The sequence below is a fragment of the Crocodylus siamensis genome, chromosome 1 (genome assembly GCF_052110815.1).
Source record: "Crocodylus siamensis isolate JL-2025a chromosome 1, ASM5211081v1, whole genome shotgun sequence".
In the NCBI taxonomy this organism is placed as follows: Eukaryota; Metazoa; Chordata; order Crocodylia; family Crocodylidae; genus Crocodylus; species Crocodylus siamensis.
In genome coordinates this window covers 211,071,341-211,091,868 of record NC_143395.1, presented here as the reverse complement: position 1 = coordinate 211,091,868, position 20,528 = coordinate 211,071,341, and the positions used below count along the sequence as shown (strand labels likewise).

The following is a 20,528-nucleotide window of genomic DNA, read 5'->3' as shown; positions in this document are numbered from 1 at the left end:
CCCCTGAGCCTACACTTTTCCAGGCTAAAGAGTCCCATGTCTCTCAGCCTATCATCGTAAGATCTGTTTTCCTGACTTCTGATCATGCGTGTGACTCTCCTCTGGACTCTCTCAAGCTTCTCCACATCCTTTTTGAATTGTGGAGCCCAAAACTGGACGCAGTACTCCAGCTGCGGCCTCACCAAGGTGGAGTACAAGGGGAGAATGACATCCCAGGATTTGCTCAAGAAGCATCTATGGATGCAAGCCAGTGTTTTGGTAGCTTTATTAGCCGCAGCATTGCATTGCAGGCTCATGTTCATCTTGTGGTCAATGATGACCCCCAAGTCTTTTTCTTCTGTAGTGCTATCCAACATCGCACTGCCGAGCCTATAAGGATGCTGCAGGTTTTTCCTCCCAGGGTGGAGAACCTTGCATTTTTCAGTGTTAAACACCATCAGGTTCTCGTCTACCCATTTGCTGAGCTTGTCCAGGTCAGCCTGGATCACCCGCCTGTCTTCTGGCGTGGATGCTTTGCCCCAAAGTTTGGTGTCATCTGCAAACTTGGCCAGTCCACTCCTGACTCCAATGTCCACATCATTAATGAAGATGTTGAACAGTATGGGTCCCAGGACAGAGCCTTGGGGGACCCCACTGGTCACAGGACACCACGATGAGTGACTGCTATCAATTACCACCCTCTGGGTCTGACCATGGAGCCAATTTCCCAGCCAGCGGATCGTGGTGGAGCCAAGGCCACAACTGGGCAGTTTGGCCAAGAGGTGATCATGGGATACCAGATCAAAAGCTTTTTTGAAGTCAAGATATATGACATCAATCTCATCTCCCTCGTCCAGGTGATAGGTCACCTGGTCATAGAAGGAAATGAGATTGGTCAATCAAGACCTACCCGCAACAAACCCGTGCTGGCTATCCCTTAGGATGTTAGCCTGGGCCAGTCCATCAAGGATGGCCTCCTTAATAAACTTTTCTAAGATCTATCCCAGGATAGAAGTCAGGCTATTGGGCCTGTAGTTAGCCGGATCCACTCTCCTCCCTTTCTTGAAGATCGGCACCACATTGGCCTTCTTCCAGTCTTCGGGCACTACACCAGAGCGCCAGGAGTTTTCAAAGATCCATGCCAGGGGCTGGGCTATGACGCTCGCCAGCTCCTTGAGTACCCTGGGGTGCAGATTGTCAGGGCCGGCTGACTTGAAGGTATCCAGCTTCTCAAGATGTTCCTTCACGAGGTCAGCATTTATGGAGGGTAGGGAATCCCCAACACCCGGATCTCCCTGTCCCATAGCAGGCATGGGCGTCCCGTGGGACTGATGAAAGACTGACACAAAGTACCTATTTAATAGGTTGGCTTTTTCCTGGGTGTCAGTTGTCAGTTGCCCCATCTGGTTTAGTAGGGGTCCAACGTTGCCCTTGCTTTTCCTCCGGCTCCCCACATATCTGAAAAAGGACTTTTTGTTGTCCTTGATGCTTAAAGCTAGTTGGAATTCAGTTGCAGCCTTGGCTTTCCTGGTTTGCTCCCTGCAGGACCAGACCAGCACAGAATAATCCTCCGTGGAGGTGAATCCCATCCTCCATCCTTTGTAGGCTTTCCTTTTTAGCCGCAGGAGGTCCGCTGGGTCCCTGGAGAGCCTGGAGGGCTGCTGTGCCTTCTTGCTGCCTTTCCTCCATGTTGGAATAGATTTGGCTTGTGCATTGAGGATCGCTTCCTTGAGAAGCAACCACTCTTCTTGAACTCCCATCTCCCTGGGGTCATGGTCATCTCTTTAACATCAATTGGTTACGTTCTAAATCCAAGATAACCAGCACCTCCTTTACTGATCTTCACTACACTGACAATTGCATCATGTGTGCCCATTCATCTGAAGAGTTCCAGGTCACCCTTGACTGCTTCTGTGAAACATATGAAATGGTTGGACTCACTGTTAACTTCACAAAAACCAAGATACTCTACCAATCTACCCCAAACCAAGCAGGTGACTCCCCCACATATTACAATTAAGAGGACATCCTCGGTGAATGTTGAGCATTTCCCTTACTTGGGTAGTCACTTTTCCCCAAAAGTAAACATTGATGATAACAATCAACACCAAATAAAATCTACCAGTGCTGCCTTTGGACATCAGTGAAATCATGTCTTTCATGACCATGACATCAGGACCCAAACCAAACTTCTTGTCTACCAGGCTGTTGCCATCCCTATCCTGTTGTATGAGTGTGAAACCTGGATGACATATCGGAAACACCGGAAAGCTTTGGAATATTATCATCAGTGATGCCTTTAAAAAATCCTCCATATCACCTAGAAGGACAGAAGAATGAATGCCAGTGTTCTGGCTCAACCAAATATCATCAGCATTGAAGCCATGTTTGTACAGCACCAGGTCAGGACAGGACATTCTTGACAACCAACTCTTGAAACAGGTCCTGTACTCCCAACTCACCAATAGTCACCGCTTTAAAGATTTCATAGATTTCATAGACATTAGGGCTGGAAGGGACCTCAGGAGATTATCGAGTCCAGCCCCCTGCCCAAAGGGCAGGAAGTCAGCTGGGGTCATAGGATCCCAGCAAGATAAGCATCCAATTTACTTATTGGAAAAAGAAGAGATTGAAGGACACCTTGAAGGCCAGTCTGAAGATATTCAATATTAACATCAAAACCTGGGAGACTTGAGCATTGAATCATCCCCAATGGTGTTGTGATGTACAAGGCTGTAACAGGGGCCTTCCTGGGGCCAGTTAGATGTTGGCCTGCCTGCCCACCTGTTTTTGGGCCAACTGCCCACCTCTCTCATCTGCCATACCTTGATGGAAAAATTATTACAATGTTAATCAGGCTGGAGGCTGCTCATTTAAGACCCAGATGACTAGGGGTGGGTGATATCCCCAGCTTTGAACCTTCCCTTACACTGGGGCCCATGCCTCGCAGATGGCATCCCAGGCAGCTAAGCTCACCTGTACCCTTCTCCCTCTCTGGCTGTGGTGCCCTCTCTGGGACCTTTGGCTCCCCTTTAGGCCCTGGCCCTAGTCCGAATCCTGAGTCTCTTGCTCTGGGCATCTCTCACGATGGGCCCCCTTCCCCTTTGACCCTGCTTTGGGTCCTGGCCCCAGCATGGACCAGTTTGAGGGTCCATCCAGTCAGGTTTGAGCCACTTGCCTTCTCTCTCTCACAACTTTACTGGATCAAGTGAGCCTCAGAACTCACAATGATCTCCCAGGTTTGGGCTTCTCCCAGCCATGACTGTGCAGGGCTGGAAGTTATCAGGTGCTCCCTACCCGTCTTTCACCAGGGAGGTTGGTGGTCCTGGCATTTCCTAGGGCTACCGTGCCACCAGCAGTCCCACCATGCTTCCCTAACCTGGCAGGGTGCAGTTTTAGGTCATGCTGAGGACCTGGGGCTTCCTCCATCCCCATTGCCCTAGCCCATACCTCCAGGTTTTTCTTGGCCCAAGGAGCTCAGCAGGGAGATGTTCTTCCCCTGCTGGCTGATCTCAAACTGTTCTTCTCAGCACAGACAGCTGAGCATTAAATCAACACCTGCCATCACCCTGGTCTAGCCCTTAAAGTGGCAAGCACTGACAGTGCCCTGCCACAAAGGCACTGGCCATTTTAAGCAAACTTGCCAGACTATGTGGGCAGATAGATGAGAGACATAAAAGGAAAGAGACGTGACCTGACATCACCAGGATGCACTCCTTCCTCTTGGAACTGTTTGCCATGTCTGTAGTCGAACATGCAGATCTTAGATCAGCCTCTTCATTCGTCTCCAGACATAATGGACACTCCAGACTTCCTTATCTCCTGAAAGTCTGTCATCCTCATATTGAGGGTCTGCCACTGCAACTGTTTCTCAAGCAGGGTGCTATGGCACCCTGGGATGCCTTAAGATCTTTTCAAGGATGCTGTGGGAAGCAAGGTTAGCACTGTTACATGTGCAAATATGATTCACAATCCAAACCCAGAGATTTCAAATGGGAATCTCTAGTGCCAAAACCACCCTGACCTTCTGTGGCCTTGCTGAGTTTTTTGCAGCAGAAGAATTACTCTAGCGTTTTTATGTTGTCAGAAAATGAATCAGAGAATGAGAGAGAAGTCAGGCTGGAAAGGACCTCTACAGGTCCAACCCCCCTGCCCTAGGCAGGATCATCCCTATCCAAACCATTCAAGACAGATCCATAATCTAGCCTCTACCATCTGGAGCTCTTTGAGTGTTTTATAGAAGCAGGACATTAGCTACTTTGGTTCACCTACTTCACATATAGCAGGTGAGGGTGTTCGGTTGTGTCTGTGTTGTGTTGGGGTTGAGAGTAGTCTTATGCAGGGTTTAGATTATGGTTGCATGGGATTTTTAAAATTTATTTAACCTGTATCTGAGGCCAAGTGAGCCAAAACTAATTCCAAATCCAAGACCCCTGGTCAGCACTCACTGTCCCCTGGCCAGTGTCTGCCCTCCCACCGCCACCATGCTCCCCCAGCTGCCAGGGGCACACTGTGTTCATGTGGATGTCCGTGAGTTTTGCTTGCCCTTAGCCATAAGGCCCTCGCAAGGAAGGAGACTCCCATAAGGTGGGCTTAAAGTCACTGCACCTCAGCAGGTACTGAACCACACCAGAAGAGCAGTTCTGTAAAGTGGATCAGGAAAACTGCTTCCGTGGACACAGATACATGCAGGGGCAACGTGTAGGGGGTGCACAGGGATGCACATGCACCTCCTGAGAGCGCTGGTGCACCTTGTCAGGCTGTACTCCCTGTTTAGCCAGCAGGTAGGGGGGCAGGCAGGAGCAGGGCCACCAGCAGAAGCCAGCTTTTACGGTGAGTGGAACTGGACCGGGGGGGGGACACACACACCAGCCCCACAGGCAGTGGGATTAGCTGACTGGTGTCAAGGGGGAAACATGCTCCCCTGACTCATGAGGCACCCACAGACACATAGTATTTCCCCTGCCAGGTTAAGAAGCCACTACGCTTGTCCTGAGCCGTGAAGAGGCCAAGAAGCGATTACGGCTGCATGGGATGGTTTGGATACGGGCGGTCCTGCCTCAGGCAGCCGGTTGGACTAGACAGCCTCTGGGGGCCCCTCGCAGCCCTGCTTCTCCTCAGTTCTGAAAACAACGAGGTGCCATTCCGTGAGCAAGTCTGACCCCGCCGGTGCGTACGAGCCCACGCCCACCCTTGGCGCAGCTCTCGCGAGGCGAGAAGAGCCCATGGCGACACAGCAGCAGAGCCCGCCCCCTGCGCGCACGCCCCGCCCAGTCCTGGCGGGAGCCGGCCGAGCGACGCGGCGCGGCGCGGCGCAGCCAATGCGCGCAGGGGGCGCGGCCACGGGGCCCGGAGCAGGCGTAGGCGGCGGCTTCTGGCCTCTTGCCGCGATGCCTCGGCGGAGCACGCTGCTGCACCTGGCGGCGGGAGGGTGAGTGCGGGCCGGCGCAGAGGGCCTCGGCCTCGGCCTCCCCCCCGCCCCTGCCCCTGCCCCTGCCCCGCGGCGCTCCGCGCCCCTCCCAGCCGCCGCCTCGTGCCCGTGGAGCACCCCGCGCGCGGGGACGAGGAAGGGCGGCTCCTGTCCCTCGGCGGCCAGCCCCCGGGGCCCTGGGCTCTTGACGAAGTCAGGCGCTGGCCACCAAAGCTCGTGCCTCTCTGGCCCACTTAGTCTCCACGCCCCCCTGCCCTGCCTGCGGCTCTCCGGGGAGCCGTGGCCACGGGTGTCCTCTTGCGCCCTTCAAGGACTCTTCCCCACCTGCCCTGTCTGTGAGCAGAGGGAGACCCTGGCGCATGCCCACCTGGAGTGCACTGGGCAAAAGATCGCAATATACCTGACCAGGAAGGAGGCTGTGGGCAGAGGGACCCCTGGGGACTGCGGGGCCACTACTGGCCCTGGTGCATTGGCCTCTCTGGGCAGAGTTTCCCTGGCCCCATGGATGTGTTCAAGGGCTAGTAGGTACTGTCTGTTTGTGCCCTGCTCTATGTCCCCCCTTGGTGCACTCATTATGAACCTTTGGCCTTTACTCCTGTCCCTGTTTTATCTTTTATTTGTCCTGAGCAGTCAGGGATGTGCCCTTAGTGGCCCCCCTCATCAAGTGAGGCTTATAGCTTTATTTGGTGGGCTTTGGCCCACATCTGGAATGGCACATCAAAAGGCCTGACTTCAGACACATGTGTGACCCACCACCTCTGTCCCTATTACCATGGGTGTGTTTGTCGGAGGTGGGTGGGAGGGGGGTGTTTTTTTCCTCAGCAGGTAATCTGCATTTACCTTTGAATCTCCCTCTCCCCAGCATACCCTGACCCTGCTCAGTCTTAATTTGGGAGTACGCCCACATCTCCAGTATTCCCTTACAGAGTACACCTCCATGCCTCACCTGTTTTTCACCCTCTGTTTTTGGAGTGCATCCCTATGTATGACTTTTTTATGCTTTCTGAATGCCTGATACCTCCTACACTTCTAGGCTATAAACTATTGTGGTTTATAGCTCAGAAGTGTAGGAAGCATCTCTGACACCCATGATTCTCAATGAGGGTGCCAGGGCACCCTGGCCAGCAGCTAGCTATTGACCCAGCTGGTTTCAGGCACCTACAAGAGTAAATTGGATGCTTATCTTGCTGGGATCCTATGACCCCAGCTGACTTCCTGCCCTTCAGGTGCGGGGCTGCACTTGATGATCTTCCAAGGTCCCTTCCAGACCTAGTGTCTATGAAATCTATGAAATCCTTGTTCATGTAACTGTAGGTTCTCATGATCTATCGATAAGTGCAAAGTCCTTCAAATCCCATTCAGTTCTTGGGCTCAGTGGGTATTTCTATGCCATGGAAAGCTCTGGTTAGGCTGTTCCTGAGTATACCCTTCCCACCCGTTGTCACTGACATGTTCCAAACTTGCAGATGCAGTGGGGAGGCCACTTTGGGGTGTCTCTCACCAGCCACTTTTGAGACCTCCATCTCTGGCCTGAGAGTGAGCACAAAACAGCCTCGCTGAGGTACTGCCAGGATTGGAGCGTGCATGCAGGTGAGGGTGGGCAGGGCATGCTTAAGAGCAGCCCAGCCAGGAAGAGGTATATCTGGTAGAGGTTGCATCCTGGGCTAAAGACTTGCATCGGATAGACTGTGCACCCTGGGGCACCAGAATGAAGGCAGGGTGGGGCTTAAGGCTTAGCCAAAGCAGGGGCAGAGCACTGCTGCAAGGGTGGGTGTTGCCACCAAGAGTCAGGTTAACCTCTCCTGCCTCACAACTGCTGCAGTTTTATCTGGTGAGCAAGGATCTAAAACCTTTAATCTGACCACAGCTGCAGGGCCAAGGAAGGGTTAGTCTGGCTCTTGGTGACAACCCCTGACACCAGGTAATGCTCACAGAGAGAAGGGGGGTGCTAACGAGGGGACTCCTAACCCTGTTCTGTTCTGTGTGCCTAGAGCCTCAAGTCCCCCTGCTTCCATTTCTGCATCCCCCATTACTGAGCACCCAAGGTTTGCACCCCAGTCACCTATTCTTTGTTACACTACTGCAGCCAGGGCATATCACTGATGGAGGTATAGACATGCTATCTCCTGCCAGTGAGTTCCACAGGCAGATTCAGGAGGGTGCACTGGAGCACTTTCACTCCCATTTGATTCTTGTTCTACCCGGAGTTTAAAACCAACTGCCGGACAATGGCAGCAGCATTTCTAGTCGAGCAGTGCTAAATGAAATTAGCATACTCAAAAGTAATAAAAGGGAATATTTTATTATATAATATATTTATGGACAGATCTAGAATTTTTAAGGTGGGTGTAGATGCTGAGATGCATCATCACATATAAGAACAACACATATTTTTCACTAGTTAAAAATTAAGAAAGAGCTTTACCAATATGCTAGGGGCCTAGGGCTGTATCATTCAGTTTAATATTGAAGAAAAACCAAATATACCTTCATTGGAATGAGCTAAAAGCTATTTGCTCGGGTATGAAATATATTGATCCTATTACCAAAAGCAGCAAACAGATAGCAGAATTGCAGAACAAAGGATACCTTGATTGGTGGAATTTCAAGACCATTAAAAAGAAGATAGCTGCCATTCTTATACTTTCTCAAAATCCCCCTGTAGGGCTGGTGCCCTGGTTGCCCACCCATAGTTAGGATACTGCATTTTTGTCCTGTAGAAATGGTTGGTTTGCCCCTCTCAGATCATGCTCATTTGAGGATTTAGGATTAAAATTTTTAAGTATTCTTTCATCCCATTTTCCTGGTACAAAAATGAAAAAACCTCGCTGCTTGATAATTCCCAGAATCTGCTTTAACAACTTTTTCAAGGGTAGGTAGAACATTTTGCTACTCTCCAAGACAGTAGCTGAGTTTTTATTGAAGTTTCTTATCGTTACTAGCTCATCAGCCTCTTCTGTTTTTAAATTTCTCAGAATTCACGAAAGACTTGCTTCTGATAATTTGCTGCTCTTAATTTTATCAGACTGTTCTAGCATGCCCCATTCTGAAGTTTCAGCCTCTGGTAGGGCCTCAGCTTGAGTATACACAAGAGCAGGTCAGGACTTAATGTCTTCAGGCTCTCCTTGTAGTGAAGATGCCCAAAAAGTAATGACTTTTTGGTAATATCATTATCCTTCTTTACTGTTTCATAGGTTTGAAGGCTAGAAGAGACTAGGAGAGTGCCTTTTTGATCTTCAGCACAACATGGGCCATGAAATTTCACCCAGTTACTCCTGTACCGAGTTTGATAACTTGTGCTTGTCTAAGCCGGGGGGGTCAAACATATGGCCTGGTGGCCAGATCTGGCCTGTGGAGTAGTATGATCTGGCCCACGGGTCACTGGACCAACCCCATGCACCAGACCTGGCCCTGGCTCGCAGCTACATGCATCATGGGGGCTAGACCTGGTGCCGTGCACCCTGCATGCAGCCCTGGTGGTTGGTCCCAGATGCCCATTGCATGTGGCACCCTGCCAGAAGGCCCCTGTGTGCTGACTCAGGCTGGTCTGGACTGAGCTGTGCCAGAACCAGCTCAAAGGGCTGGTCTGGCTGGGCATTGCATGCAATGTGTGCCCTGTGCCAGTCCCCTGAGCTGCATGCAGTGCACACAGCCAGTCTGACCCCACATGCCATGTGCAAGTTGTTTGCATGCAGCACACAGAGCTGACACAGGGTACAGGCTGGGCAAGGCCCTGTGGGGACTGCACAGAGGTTGGTCCTCGTCCAGCCCTCAGACTGACCGAGCAACCTTCTTCCAGCCCACAGGGCCAAATGAGTTTAACACCTGTGGTCTAAGCACACCTCCCAGAAAGGTATCCAGTCCTGATCTCAAAGGGATCAAGAAATGGAGAATCTACTCCCTCAGATTGTTTGTCCCAGCAGTTGACTGTTCTCACTGTTTAAAAGTTGTGCTTTGTGCTTTATTTCTAATTTGAATTTGTGTGGTTTCAGCTTCCAGTTACTGGTTCTTGTTATGCTTTTCTCCATGAGAGTAAAGAGCCTATTAGTATCCTGTGTCTTTAAATCTCTGTTAAGATCCATGCAGTTTAATTAAGTTGCTTTTTTGATAGGCTAAAAAATCAAGCTCTTTAAATCACTCCTAATGAGTCTCTGGCCTTCAAATTATTTTCGTGGCTCTTTTTTTCCCTTAATTTTTTCAGTATCCGTTTTAAAATATGGACTCAGGAACAGGATGTGGGGTCAGGACTGCTCTTACCAGTGCTGAGTACAGAACTAATATTGCCAACCTACTCTTCCACTTGTACATCCTTTTTTGCCATAACATTGCACTGTGAGTTCATAGCGACTTGTTCATCTGCTACAACCACAACATGTTTTCCAGGAACCCTGCTTTCCAGGAGACAGCCCCCTCTTTCTGTATGATTGTTTGTTTCTACATATATAGGCTCACTTTTGTCTGAATTAAAACACCATTGTCTGAGTAGAACCCATTAAAACAGTGATCCAGCTTGTTCTGTAGGTGTACTTTTTACTTCTTGTTACTTACTGCTCTTCCATTCCTCCTATCATCCATAAAATGCTGCCTCTGCTGGTTTTATATTTACTCCCAGAATGTTGATAAAATATTAAATAGTGTAAGGCCTGAAAACAATCCCCACGAAATTCCTTTAGAAACACTCCTATTTAATTCCCCAGGGAAAGTTACATTTTAGATGTTGGCCAGTTTTTAATCCATTTAAGTTCGGTTAGTATTTAAATAGATTAAATGCTAATGGTGTTAAATGGATTAGCATGCATTAGAATCTTAAACAGAATGTTGTATGATACTAAGTCAAATGCTTTATAATTTCCAAGTGCATTGCATTTATGTAGCTACCTCTCTTGATAAAACCCAGTCTCTTCTGAAAAGTGAAATCAGGTTAGTTTGACAAGACCTGCTTTATTCATAAGACCATGTTGACTGCATTAATTATATCTGTAGCCTTAAATGCTTTATTGATTGGATTCCATTATTTTGTCTGACATCAATCCAAGGCAAAGCAGCAACCCTTGGATACACACATCTTGCATGAACTTTCTTACTAATAGTATAGTAATAGCATTCTTCCAGACTTCTAAACTTTCTAGAGTACTCTAAAGTTTATTAAAAATTAACATCAGTTAGGCAGTGATTTCCTTGGCCAGCTCTTTTAGAACTGGTGGATGCAAGATACCCATGTCCCCTGATACAAAACTTTTTGTTCTTAGTGTGAAGCTACATGTTAAATTTAGACCATGTTTAATCTGTGGAATGTTAAGTGATGTTAGATTGTGCTATGTGAGCAGTTGCATATTACAGGTTATTGCTATTTCTTGCCTGCACAGCTCTGACTTGCTACTAAAAGACTGGTGAGCAGGGGCCTGGCTAGTAGGGATGGAGGGGGGAAATTGTGAAGAGGTGATGAGTGTGGTATATCTTTGCATTTTGGGATGTTCGAAGAATGCAAATTGCTTATTTTATGTCCATGGAGTAGACTGAAGTTACTTTAACATGAGTTAGGTAGCATGGCCCAGAGTTAAGCCTTGCCTGAAGCGGCTTAATGTTGAGACACTCAGAGGGCATGTAGCGTAACTTAATGAGCTTTACCGTGCAGATGCTCATGTTTTAAGTGCACTTAGTATGGTCTTAGCCATAGCATCTGGCCTGCAGGGCTTGCAGTGGGTCAGAAAGTTTGGCAGTGAGGGAACAGTGGCAGTTAATACAGACACTCTCCCCTACTGCCAAATTCCTAAACCCCAAGCCCTGTGTGGCTGGGTTGGTGCCAAGCCACACCCCCTCTGCCCATTTCATGGCTGTGTTAGGGCTGGGCCTCACCCCCACTCACTGTGGCTGGATTGGTGCCAGGTCAAGAACCCTTCTCCACCCACAGGGCCAGATTGGGATGGGCTGTCCTTCCCCAGACATGGCTAGATAGGGCCCTGCCACAACTGCCCCAGGTGTCAGATCAGGACCAGTGGTCAGATCTGGCCCGCCATCACATGAGGCCCTGCCCATCTAGCTTGCCAGCCAAGGGGCTGAGCACCACTGGTCTAAGTGGAATGCGTAACTCCACCCTTAGTGCTGTTCAACATTCTCATTAGCTAAATGGATTGCAAAGTGTTTGTTCCTTATTTGATACAAATACATCATCCTGTACCTTGCAAAATACAGATCAAACACTTCTGCCTTTATTATTCATAACAATTGTACTATTTCCATTTAGCATTGCTGGGATTTTGTTCTTATTTTATTTTGTTCCTGAACATTGTGAACTTCTTGCATACCTGTTGGTGCTGGAGTTCCCACCGTGGCACTGCTAGTTTCAGAATTTGCCTCTGAACCTTCCGGGCTACGTTGCACTCAACTTTTAGGGACCATCCTTTGGATCCTGTATTTTGTTGCCCATTCAGATGAGTTCTTCAGAGATCCCTGAGCCAAAATTCTCAGCATTATCAGTCGCAGAGTTCTCTTCTAAACCTGACATTAGATCTGTAGCTAAACTGTGTCCAACTCCCTGTCTTCCATGAGCTTTAGCATCTGTAGATTATAATTACAGTTTACTAACCAATGACTCTGAAAGTCATCAGGGCTGCCCAGGCCCTCAACAGGACTCATTTCTCTAAGTCAAAAATAATACAGAAATTCAGGGCAAGAATGCAGTGCTTCCATGAGTTAGGGTGGCCATATTTCCGAGTTTAACTGGGACAGTGCCAGATTTCAGAGGCTGGTCCTGGTTGACTGTTGAGCATGATAATGGGCATCCTGGAAATACAGGGGTGCAGTCTAGTTGGGAGTTGGAACAGGACAGAGTACCTTGTAGGTGGGTAGGGTGGCATCACTGCCTGCCCAGCATACCACCTCTGACTTGTGAGAGCTCAGCCTCTTGCAAGCCAGCAGGGGAGGCAGTGTCCCAGATTCCTTATGGTCAGCCTAAATAGAGCAGTCCCATGAGCAGATGATATTACCATCTACATTTGTTTTCTTTCTCAATCTTAACTATTTCAGCTGCCAAACCATCAAGTTTGGTGTTTCATTTCACCCAGTTTCTGGCCCTAGCTTAGAAGTGAAGGACATAAGTGTATTTAGTTACAGTACTTGGGGACTGCACAGATTCTACTGGGCTTTTCTTCAGAATTTTAGCCATTCCTGTTCTGTGCCTCTGCACAGCTCTTTTGATGCCTTTGATACTTATCAAAGCCAAGGAGCTTGGGGAATAAGCAGGAGGAACTCGTCCTCCTGCTTAAAGCAAATAATTATGATGTCATAGGGATAACGGAGACCTGGTGGGACTCCACCCATGACTGGACCACGGGTATGGATGGCTATACCCCGTACAGGAGGGATCGAGTAGATAAAAGGGGCGGGGGTATAGCTCTCTATGTTAAGGAAACGTACGCGTCCCTGCAAGCTGGTCTTGGCGACCAGGGTGGACGCTTTGGGTTAAAATCTGTGGGGAACACGGCACAGGGGACACAACAGTGGGAGTCTACTACAGACCTCCCACCCAAAGTACTGAGCTTGACCAGGAGTTCACTGGGGAACTGGCTGAGGCCGTGCGCTCCAGGACCATGGTTGTCATGGGTGACTTCAATTACCCAGACATCTTGTGAGAGATCACTCAGCAAAATCTGAGTGGTTGCAAAGGTTCCTCTCGTGTGGATGACCTCTACCTGACTCAAGAAGTCTGTGGGCCAACAAGAGGCAAAGTGCTGCTTGACTTGGTACTGGCTACTGGGGATGACCTAATTGGTGACCTAGTGATCAATGGGAAGCTGTGTAACAGCGACCACGAGCTGATCACCTTCACCATCTGCCGTAAAGCTGGCAAGTCAGTCAGCAATGTGGAAGTCCTTGACTTCAGGAAAGCCAACTTTGACAAGCCCAGGAGGCTGGTCAGTGAGGCCCTAAGGGACCACGACAACAGGGAGAGGGGAGTTCAAGAAGAGTGGTTGCTCCTCAAGGGACTTAATACACAAGCTAAGTCTATTCCATCTCGGAGGAAAGGCAGCAAGAGGACACAGGACCCCCCTGGCTCTCCAGGGACCTAGCAGACCTCCTGAGGCTGAAAAGAAAGGCCTACAAAAGATGGAGGATGGGAGTCGCCTCCAAGGAGGGTTATTCTGCACTGGTCTGGTCCTGCAGGGAGCAAACCAGGAAAGCCAAAGCTGCAGCTGAACTCCAAGTAGCTCTGAGCATCAAGGACAATAAAAAGTCCTTTTTCAGATATGTGGGGAGCCGGAGGAAAAGCAAGGGCAACAGTGGACCCCTGCTGAACCAGATGGGGCAACTGACGCCCAGGAAAAAGCCAACCTATTAAATAGGTTCTTTGCATCAGACTTTCATCAGTCCCATGGGATGCCCGTGCCTGCTACAGGACAGGGTGGTTCAGGTGAGGGAGATCCCCTCCCCTCCATCAATGCTGACCTCGTGAAGGAACACCTTGAGAAGCTGGATACCTTCAAATCAGCCGGCCCTGACAGTCTACACCCCAGGGTACTCAAGGAGCTGGCGAGCATCATAGCCCAGCCCCTGGCACAGATCTTTGAAAACTCCTGGCGCTCTGGTGTAGTGCCCGAAGACTGGAAGAAGGCCAGCATGGTGTCAATCTTCAAGAAAGGGAGGAAAGTGGATCCGGCTAACTATAGGCCCATCAGCCTGACTTCTGTCCCGGAGAAGGTCTTAGAAAAATTTATTAAAGAGGCCATTCTTAATGGACTGGCCGACGCCAATGTCCTGAGGGATAGCCAGCATGGGTTTGTTGCGGGTAGGTCTTGCTTGACTAATCTCATTTCCTTCTATGACTTATCACCTAGACAAGGGAGAAGAGATTAATGTCACGTATCTTGGCTTCAAAAAAGCCTTCGATCTGATATCCCATGATCACCTCTTGGTGAAACTGGCCAGTTGTGGCCTTGGGTCCACCACGAGCCAGTGGCTGGAAAATTGGCTCCATGGTCAGACCCAGAGGGTAGTAATTGATGGCAGTCACTCATCGTGGTGCCCTGTGACCAGTGGGGTCCCTCAAGGCTCTGTCCTTGGACCCATAGTGTTCAACATCTTCATTAATGATGTGGACATTGGAGTCAGAAATGGACTGGCCAAGTTTGCCAGCAGCACCAAACTTTGAGGCAAAGCATCCACACCAGAAGACAGGCAGGTGATCCAGGCTGACCTGGACAGGCTCAGCAAATGGCTGGACGAGAACCTGATGGCGTTTAACACCAAAAAATGCAAGGTTTTCCATCTTGGAAAGAAAAACCTGCAGCATCCTTATAGGCTCAGCAGTGCTAAGCTGGCTAGCACTATGGAAGAAAGAGACTCAGGGGTCATCATTGACCACAAGATGAACACGAGCCTGCAATGCGATGCTGCAGCTAGTAAAGCGACCAAAACGCTGGCTTGCATCCATAGATGCTTCTTGAGCAAATCCCGGGACGTCATTCTCCCCTTGTACTAGGTCTTGGTGAGGCCGCAGCTGGAGTACTGCGTCCAGTTTTGGGCTCCACAATTCAAAAAGGATGTGGAGAAGCTTGAGAGAGTCCAGAGGAGAGCCACGCGCATGATCAGAGGTCAGGAAAACAGACCTTACAACGACAGGCTAAGAGCCATGGGGCTCTTTAGCCTGGAAAAGCGCAGGCTCAGGGGTGATCCAGTGGCTACCTATTAGTTTATCAGGGTGTTCACCAGAGCGCCCCAAGGGATGATGAGGTCGAACGGTCATAAACTTCTACAAAACTGTTTCAGGCTGGACATAAGGAAGAATTTCTTTACTGTCCAAGCCCCCAAGGTCTGGAACAGTCTGCCATCGGAGGTGGTTCAAGCACCTACACTGAACACCTTCAAGACACATTTGGATGCTTGTCTTGCTGGGATCCTTTGACCCCAGCTGACTTCCTGACCTTTGGGCAGGGGGCTGGACTCGATGATCTTCCAAGGTCCCTTCCAGCCCTAATGTCTATGAAGTCTATGAAATCCTTCCCTGCTATTCCAGTCTAAAGGCCCTCCCAACACCCAGCTCTAATCTTTTTGGCGCATTTTTTCCTTTACCAAGTTAATTGCTTTAGATCAGTGATTGTCAACCAGGGGTTGTGGCACCCTGGGGTGCCTTGCAATCCTTTCAAGAGTGCTGCAGGGTGCCCCACAATGTTAGCACTGTTAGGTGTGCAAACATGATGCACAAGATAAACCTAGAGATTTCAAGTAGGTGTCCATAGTATAAAAAACTCTCAAACCTGTTGTGATCTTTCTGAGTTCTTTGCAAACAGAAAAATGGCTCTGTTGTTATTCTGTAGTCAAAAATGATTGAAAACTAAGAGCTGGCATTTTCCAGGGGTTGCCTCAAGGTGTTCGAGGGGTGTCTCGAGTATGAAAAGGTATAGAACTGCTGCTTTAGTTGTCATGCTGTGTTTAACTCCCATACACCTCTGGCAACTTCATTTCTTGGGATCTTGGGTAAGAATTTTGCCATTCATGTCCCTTATGGCAGAAAGCAGGGGACAGTGAAGCTAGTCATAAACAGAGATTTAAAAACTATCAGAGCTCACCCAAGGTCTTGCATTACCTGCTAGTACTGAGGCCAGGAGTCACCCCTTGAAAATTCATCTAGGTAAAACCTTTGAAGCACCAACTGGATGTGCTCAGAGCCCACAGCCAAAGCCACTGAATGGATGAACCCTGGGAACTGAACATAAGGCAGTTTGGTTCCAGTCTGGCTTTAGGCTGCGAGGGGTGCCTGGCCTTGGAAGACTGGAAAAGGAATATGATGCCTTTCCCCTTTTAGGACTCCAGTTCCAGTCCAATCATAGGTCATCAGGAAGCAAACGCCATTCATGTCTATTAGGCACAAATAGATTTCATAGACGTTAGGGCTGGAAGGGCCCTGGGAAGATCATCGAGTCCTGCCCCCCGCGCAAGAGGCAGGATGGGGTCAACTGGGGTCATAGGATCCCAGCAAGATAAACATCCAATTTTTTCTTGAAGGTGTTCAGTGTAGGTGCTTGAAACTGGCTGGGTGGATAGCTGGCTGCTGGCAATTATTGTTAACTGGCGCCTTAGTTGGCAGCTTCAGCAAAAGTGCAGGACTGACTAGATCATGGTCTTAAAGGGATTTGTGCACTGCAAGTTGAGGCTTGTAGTGAATGTGTCATGTGTGAAAGACAGGTTGGCCTGTCACTGCCCAGCAAAGACTACTCTTCAGTGCTGCAGGGGATACAATCTCCAGAAACCAGCAGGTCAGCTCCTGAAATCACCAGGAGACCTTGAAGTGGGACTGGATTCTGAGCTATTTAATCTGGGCAGCTCCAAAAACAAAGGTCACAGGTTTTGAGTTCTCCCATGGACTTAGGACTCAGCTCATCTCTGATCCTGTCACCTGAGGGCAGCTGTCCAGGGAATGTTTGAGCTAATGCATCAGTAAGTTAATCAGTGTCAGAACAGGAGGCCTTGTATGATGCAGGCTAGGGCACTGAGACTATGGAAGCATAATTGGGGGTTGAGAGGATCATCAATACTGCTCCCAGTTGCTGAGTAGAAGTAATGCTTACTCACTCTGTTCTCCCATGACTTTCTCTCCAGATGTGGCGGCACAGCTGGAGCCATCCTGACCTGCCCCCTGGAAGTAGTGAAGACACGTCTACAGTCTTCCTCATTGGCCCTGCGACCTTTGTATTTTTCTGAGGTACAGCTGCAGGGGGTGAATGCAGGATTAATGCGACCAGCACCTTCTTCCATAGGAGTCCTCAGGCTGCTAAGGTGAGCAGGGAAGGCGGTGACTTCATTTAGCACCAGGAGGGCATTTGGGGACTGGCAAGGAAGCGGGTGGGGTGGAGGGGCGGCCCGGCTTAGAAGTAACTGGCTGACTGACATGCGAAAGTGGACAGGTTGAGGAAGAATGTAAATGATGGAAGTGGGGGTTGCTCTGAAACTTGGGAGATGAAGGCCAGGAGAAGAAAGGGCATCGGCACAAAGTTGTCTGCTTTTGTTTAGGCTGTCTCCAAGGCTTTGGGAATCTGGGCAAAGTTTACAACTCTTAGTGAATAAACAGGCTGTGAACACAGCAGATGGGAAAAGAGGGCAGGTGCAGGGAAGGAACTGAAGAAATAAAAAGGGGAAGAAATTGAAGAAGTGGAGGGAGAGGATGTTAATAGAAACAGAGAGAGATGGGAGAAAGACACAGAGAATGGGAAGGAGGAGGGGAAAGAGGAGAGAGGCAGAAGGATGGGCAGAGCAAACAGCCTGGTCTCTCTTCTCCTCTGATACCTTCATTCCCTCCCACAGGACCATCCTGGAGAAGGAAGGGATAGGCTCCCTCTTCCGAGGTCTGGGTCCAACCCTAGTTGGGGTTGCCCCATCCAGGTAAGAATAACTTGCTAAGGATGACCCCCCACCCCTTGTAAGAGGTCTCTCCAGTGGTGTAACTAGGGCAGGGTGAACAGGACAACCACCCTGGGCACCAGCTTGGTGGAGGGGAAGGTCAAGAAAAAGCAGCTGCTGCTGGCAGTTGCATGATTGTGATCACACAGCATCTGGAATTCAGTGCTGCCTGTGTGCCCCATGTCTGGCTTTGTCCCTATTCTGTTGGATCTGCCTAGGCTTCACCCTTCCTGGAGGGCCTTGCTATACCTTCCTAGAGTACCCAGAGCCCAGCACACAGTACAGGCTCCAGGACTGTTAGAGGGGCACACACTGGAAACCCCTTACCCTGGCTTGTGGGGTTAAACTGACACCTGGTGGCCAAGGGTTAGTGGTGTCCCAAGTAGCATTAATGCAGAGTCTCTCATGCCGTGGTGTTGTTGCTGTTCCTCCCAGGTGTTTCCTAAACATGGGTGTATTTCTCTCCCCAACCAGGGCTGTATATTTTGCTGCTTACTCTGGAGCTAAGGAGAAACTCAATGTTATATTTGAACCTGAGTCCAAGAAGGTGCACATGCTCTCAGCAGCCTGCGCAGGTGAGCTGCTCTCCACTCCAGATGACACCAATAGGCTTCTGCTGCCTGCAGCGCCTGTCAGCATGTGGGGAATGTGCTCCACCCCAGTGTCACTGCTTGAACCCTATCATTACTTTGCTGACTGACCCTTCTAAAGCAGTTTCTCCTACACCATCCTAGCACAACTAATTCTGTGGGTTAACAAAATTTAGCAGGAAACAGGTCACCTTCTTAATTTACCTTCACCTTCTTAAAGTAATTGATTTAGGCCTTAGCCCCTCAATTACTAAGGGAAAGAAAGCACCCCACAAGGGGAAACAGGCAGGTCATTCAAGCCACATACACAACCCCCAGCATCCCAGATTCTTTCCCTGCATCTACTGTCCTTCCTCTCTCTGAAACCTTCCATCTTCAGGAAAGTCTTGCTGATCCTTGTCTCTCACTTCAGGTTCAGCCTCCCTTTTCCTGATTTCAGGGACTGTGAGCAGGAAGCAGAACTTCAGTGAGAGATGTAGAATGGAGGATTCCTTGCAAGGCAGGGAGAGCTAAACAGACCTTTCCCTCGAAACTTTCCTTCTCAAGAGACCCCTGAGACCTTCTCAAATTGGCATACTGCAATGGCTGTTAACCATCATTCAGAGGGGCAATCCAATGGTAACTCCACATGAGCTCTCAGCATCACCCCAACACCTGCCTTAAGCTCTGATCCTTTCTTTATTCTCACCAGGAGTCGCCTCTGCAACACTGACCAACCCCATCTGGCTGGTGAAGACCAGGATGCAGTTGGAAGCCAGGTAAAAGGAGGAAGAAGCCACCTTGTTCACAAGAAGTTAGGGAAGTTGACCAGCTAACAGTACCGGCACTTTCAGCGCGTGGTAGAAACCAACAGATATTAATGACTTTCCACACTCAGTGTAATGGGGTGGCCAGGGGAGGCATAGCCATGGCTCTGGTATTGGGCAGGTAGTTACTGAGTGAGAGATTCTAATCTTCCACTCCACTTGGTCTCTGCAGGCTAAAGGAAGACACCCGCTGTAATGCCCTCCAGTGTGCCATGCGCGTGTACCGCACTGAGGGCCTGCGGGGATTTTACCGTGGAATAAGTGCCTCCTATGCTGGTGTTTCTGAGACCATGATCCATTTTGTCATCTACGAGGCACTAAAACAGCGGCTGAGGGAGCAGCAGCCACTGCTCTCCCCAGCCCTGGGTCTTCCTACCGACACCCTTGACTTCTTTGGACTGATGGGAGCTGCTGCTGTTTCAAAGACATGTGCTTCATGTATTGCATATCCACACGGTGAGCATAGCCCCTTTGACAGCTCCTACCAGGAAAAGCCAGGCCTGGAGGGCAAATCAATTATTACTGTCTTTCTGTTTCTCCAGAGGTTATCCGGACACGGCTAAGGGAAGAAGGGTCCAGGTATTGCTCCTTTGTGCAGACCCTGCATCTGGTAGTACAGGAAGAGGGACTGCTGGCTCTCTACCGAGGACTCCTGGCTCAAATGATCCGCCAGATCCCCAACACAGCTATCACAATGGCTACCTATGAACTGATCGTCCACTTGGCCACTAAATTGTAACTATGCATGCCCACATCAGCCCCTTTGAGAGGCTGCTGGATGTAGGCTGAGGATGCAAGGCCTTGGAAATTAACATGTTCTATTCAGTGGCACTGTACATTGCATACCAGGGGACCTGGGCGATGCTGAGTGCATTTGCTGCAACATCTGTTTTCTGCTGCCAGGATATAGTGTTCCCAGGTCATGGTATTTTGTGTGCGCGCGGTGTCTTTAAATCCACTGGGCATTGTGCTGCCTCTGGGCTTTCTTGACAGGGACACTAACTTATCTGTGTTCCAAGATGTCAATGCATATGCCAGACTATGCACAGCAGGGGGCTCAAAGTGCAAAGTACAAAATCATACGGCTTTAAGAGAGAGAAGAAAATACACAAGTATAAATAATGAACCTAGGAGCTCCACTGCTCTTGGGGCTAATGCTTGGCTCTAATGGGTGTGGCTCGACATGTAGCAAATGATGGGGAGAAGAATGAAATCTGAGTGAAATCCTGCACCAGGCAGAGGTCTTCTTCCATCCCTGGGGTCTCTGCAGACTCTTAAGCTTATGTGTTGTCCATTTTCAAGGAGCTCTTCAAGTTTCATTGACAGATT

The 20,528-nt window shown here is 49.4% G+C and overlaps 1 protein-coding gene across 1 annotated transcript; it reads left to right on the top strand.

The window, feature by feature from the left end:
* Positions 1 to 5,264: 5,264 nt before the first annotated feature.
* LOC149874051 (solute carrier family 25 member 33-like) lies at positions 5,265 to 20,428 on the top strand. Its single transcript, XM_090055622.1, has 7 exons — positions 5,265 to 5,410; positions 17,006 to 17,182; positions 17,708 to 17,785; positions 18,278 to 18,378; positions 19,085 to 19,151; positions 19,372 to 19,655; positions 19,742 to 20,428. The coding sequence occupies exons 1-7, from the start codon at positions 5,301 to 5,303 to the stop codon at positions 19,936 to 19,938; spliced, it is 1,014 nt and encodes a 337-aa protein (XP_089911748.1). The 5' UTR covers positions 5,265 to 5,300; the 3' UTR covers positions 19,939 to 20,428.
* Positions 20,429 to 20,528: the final 100 nt, after the last annotated feature.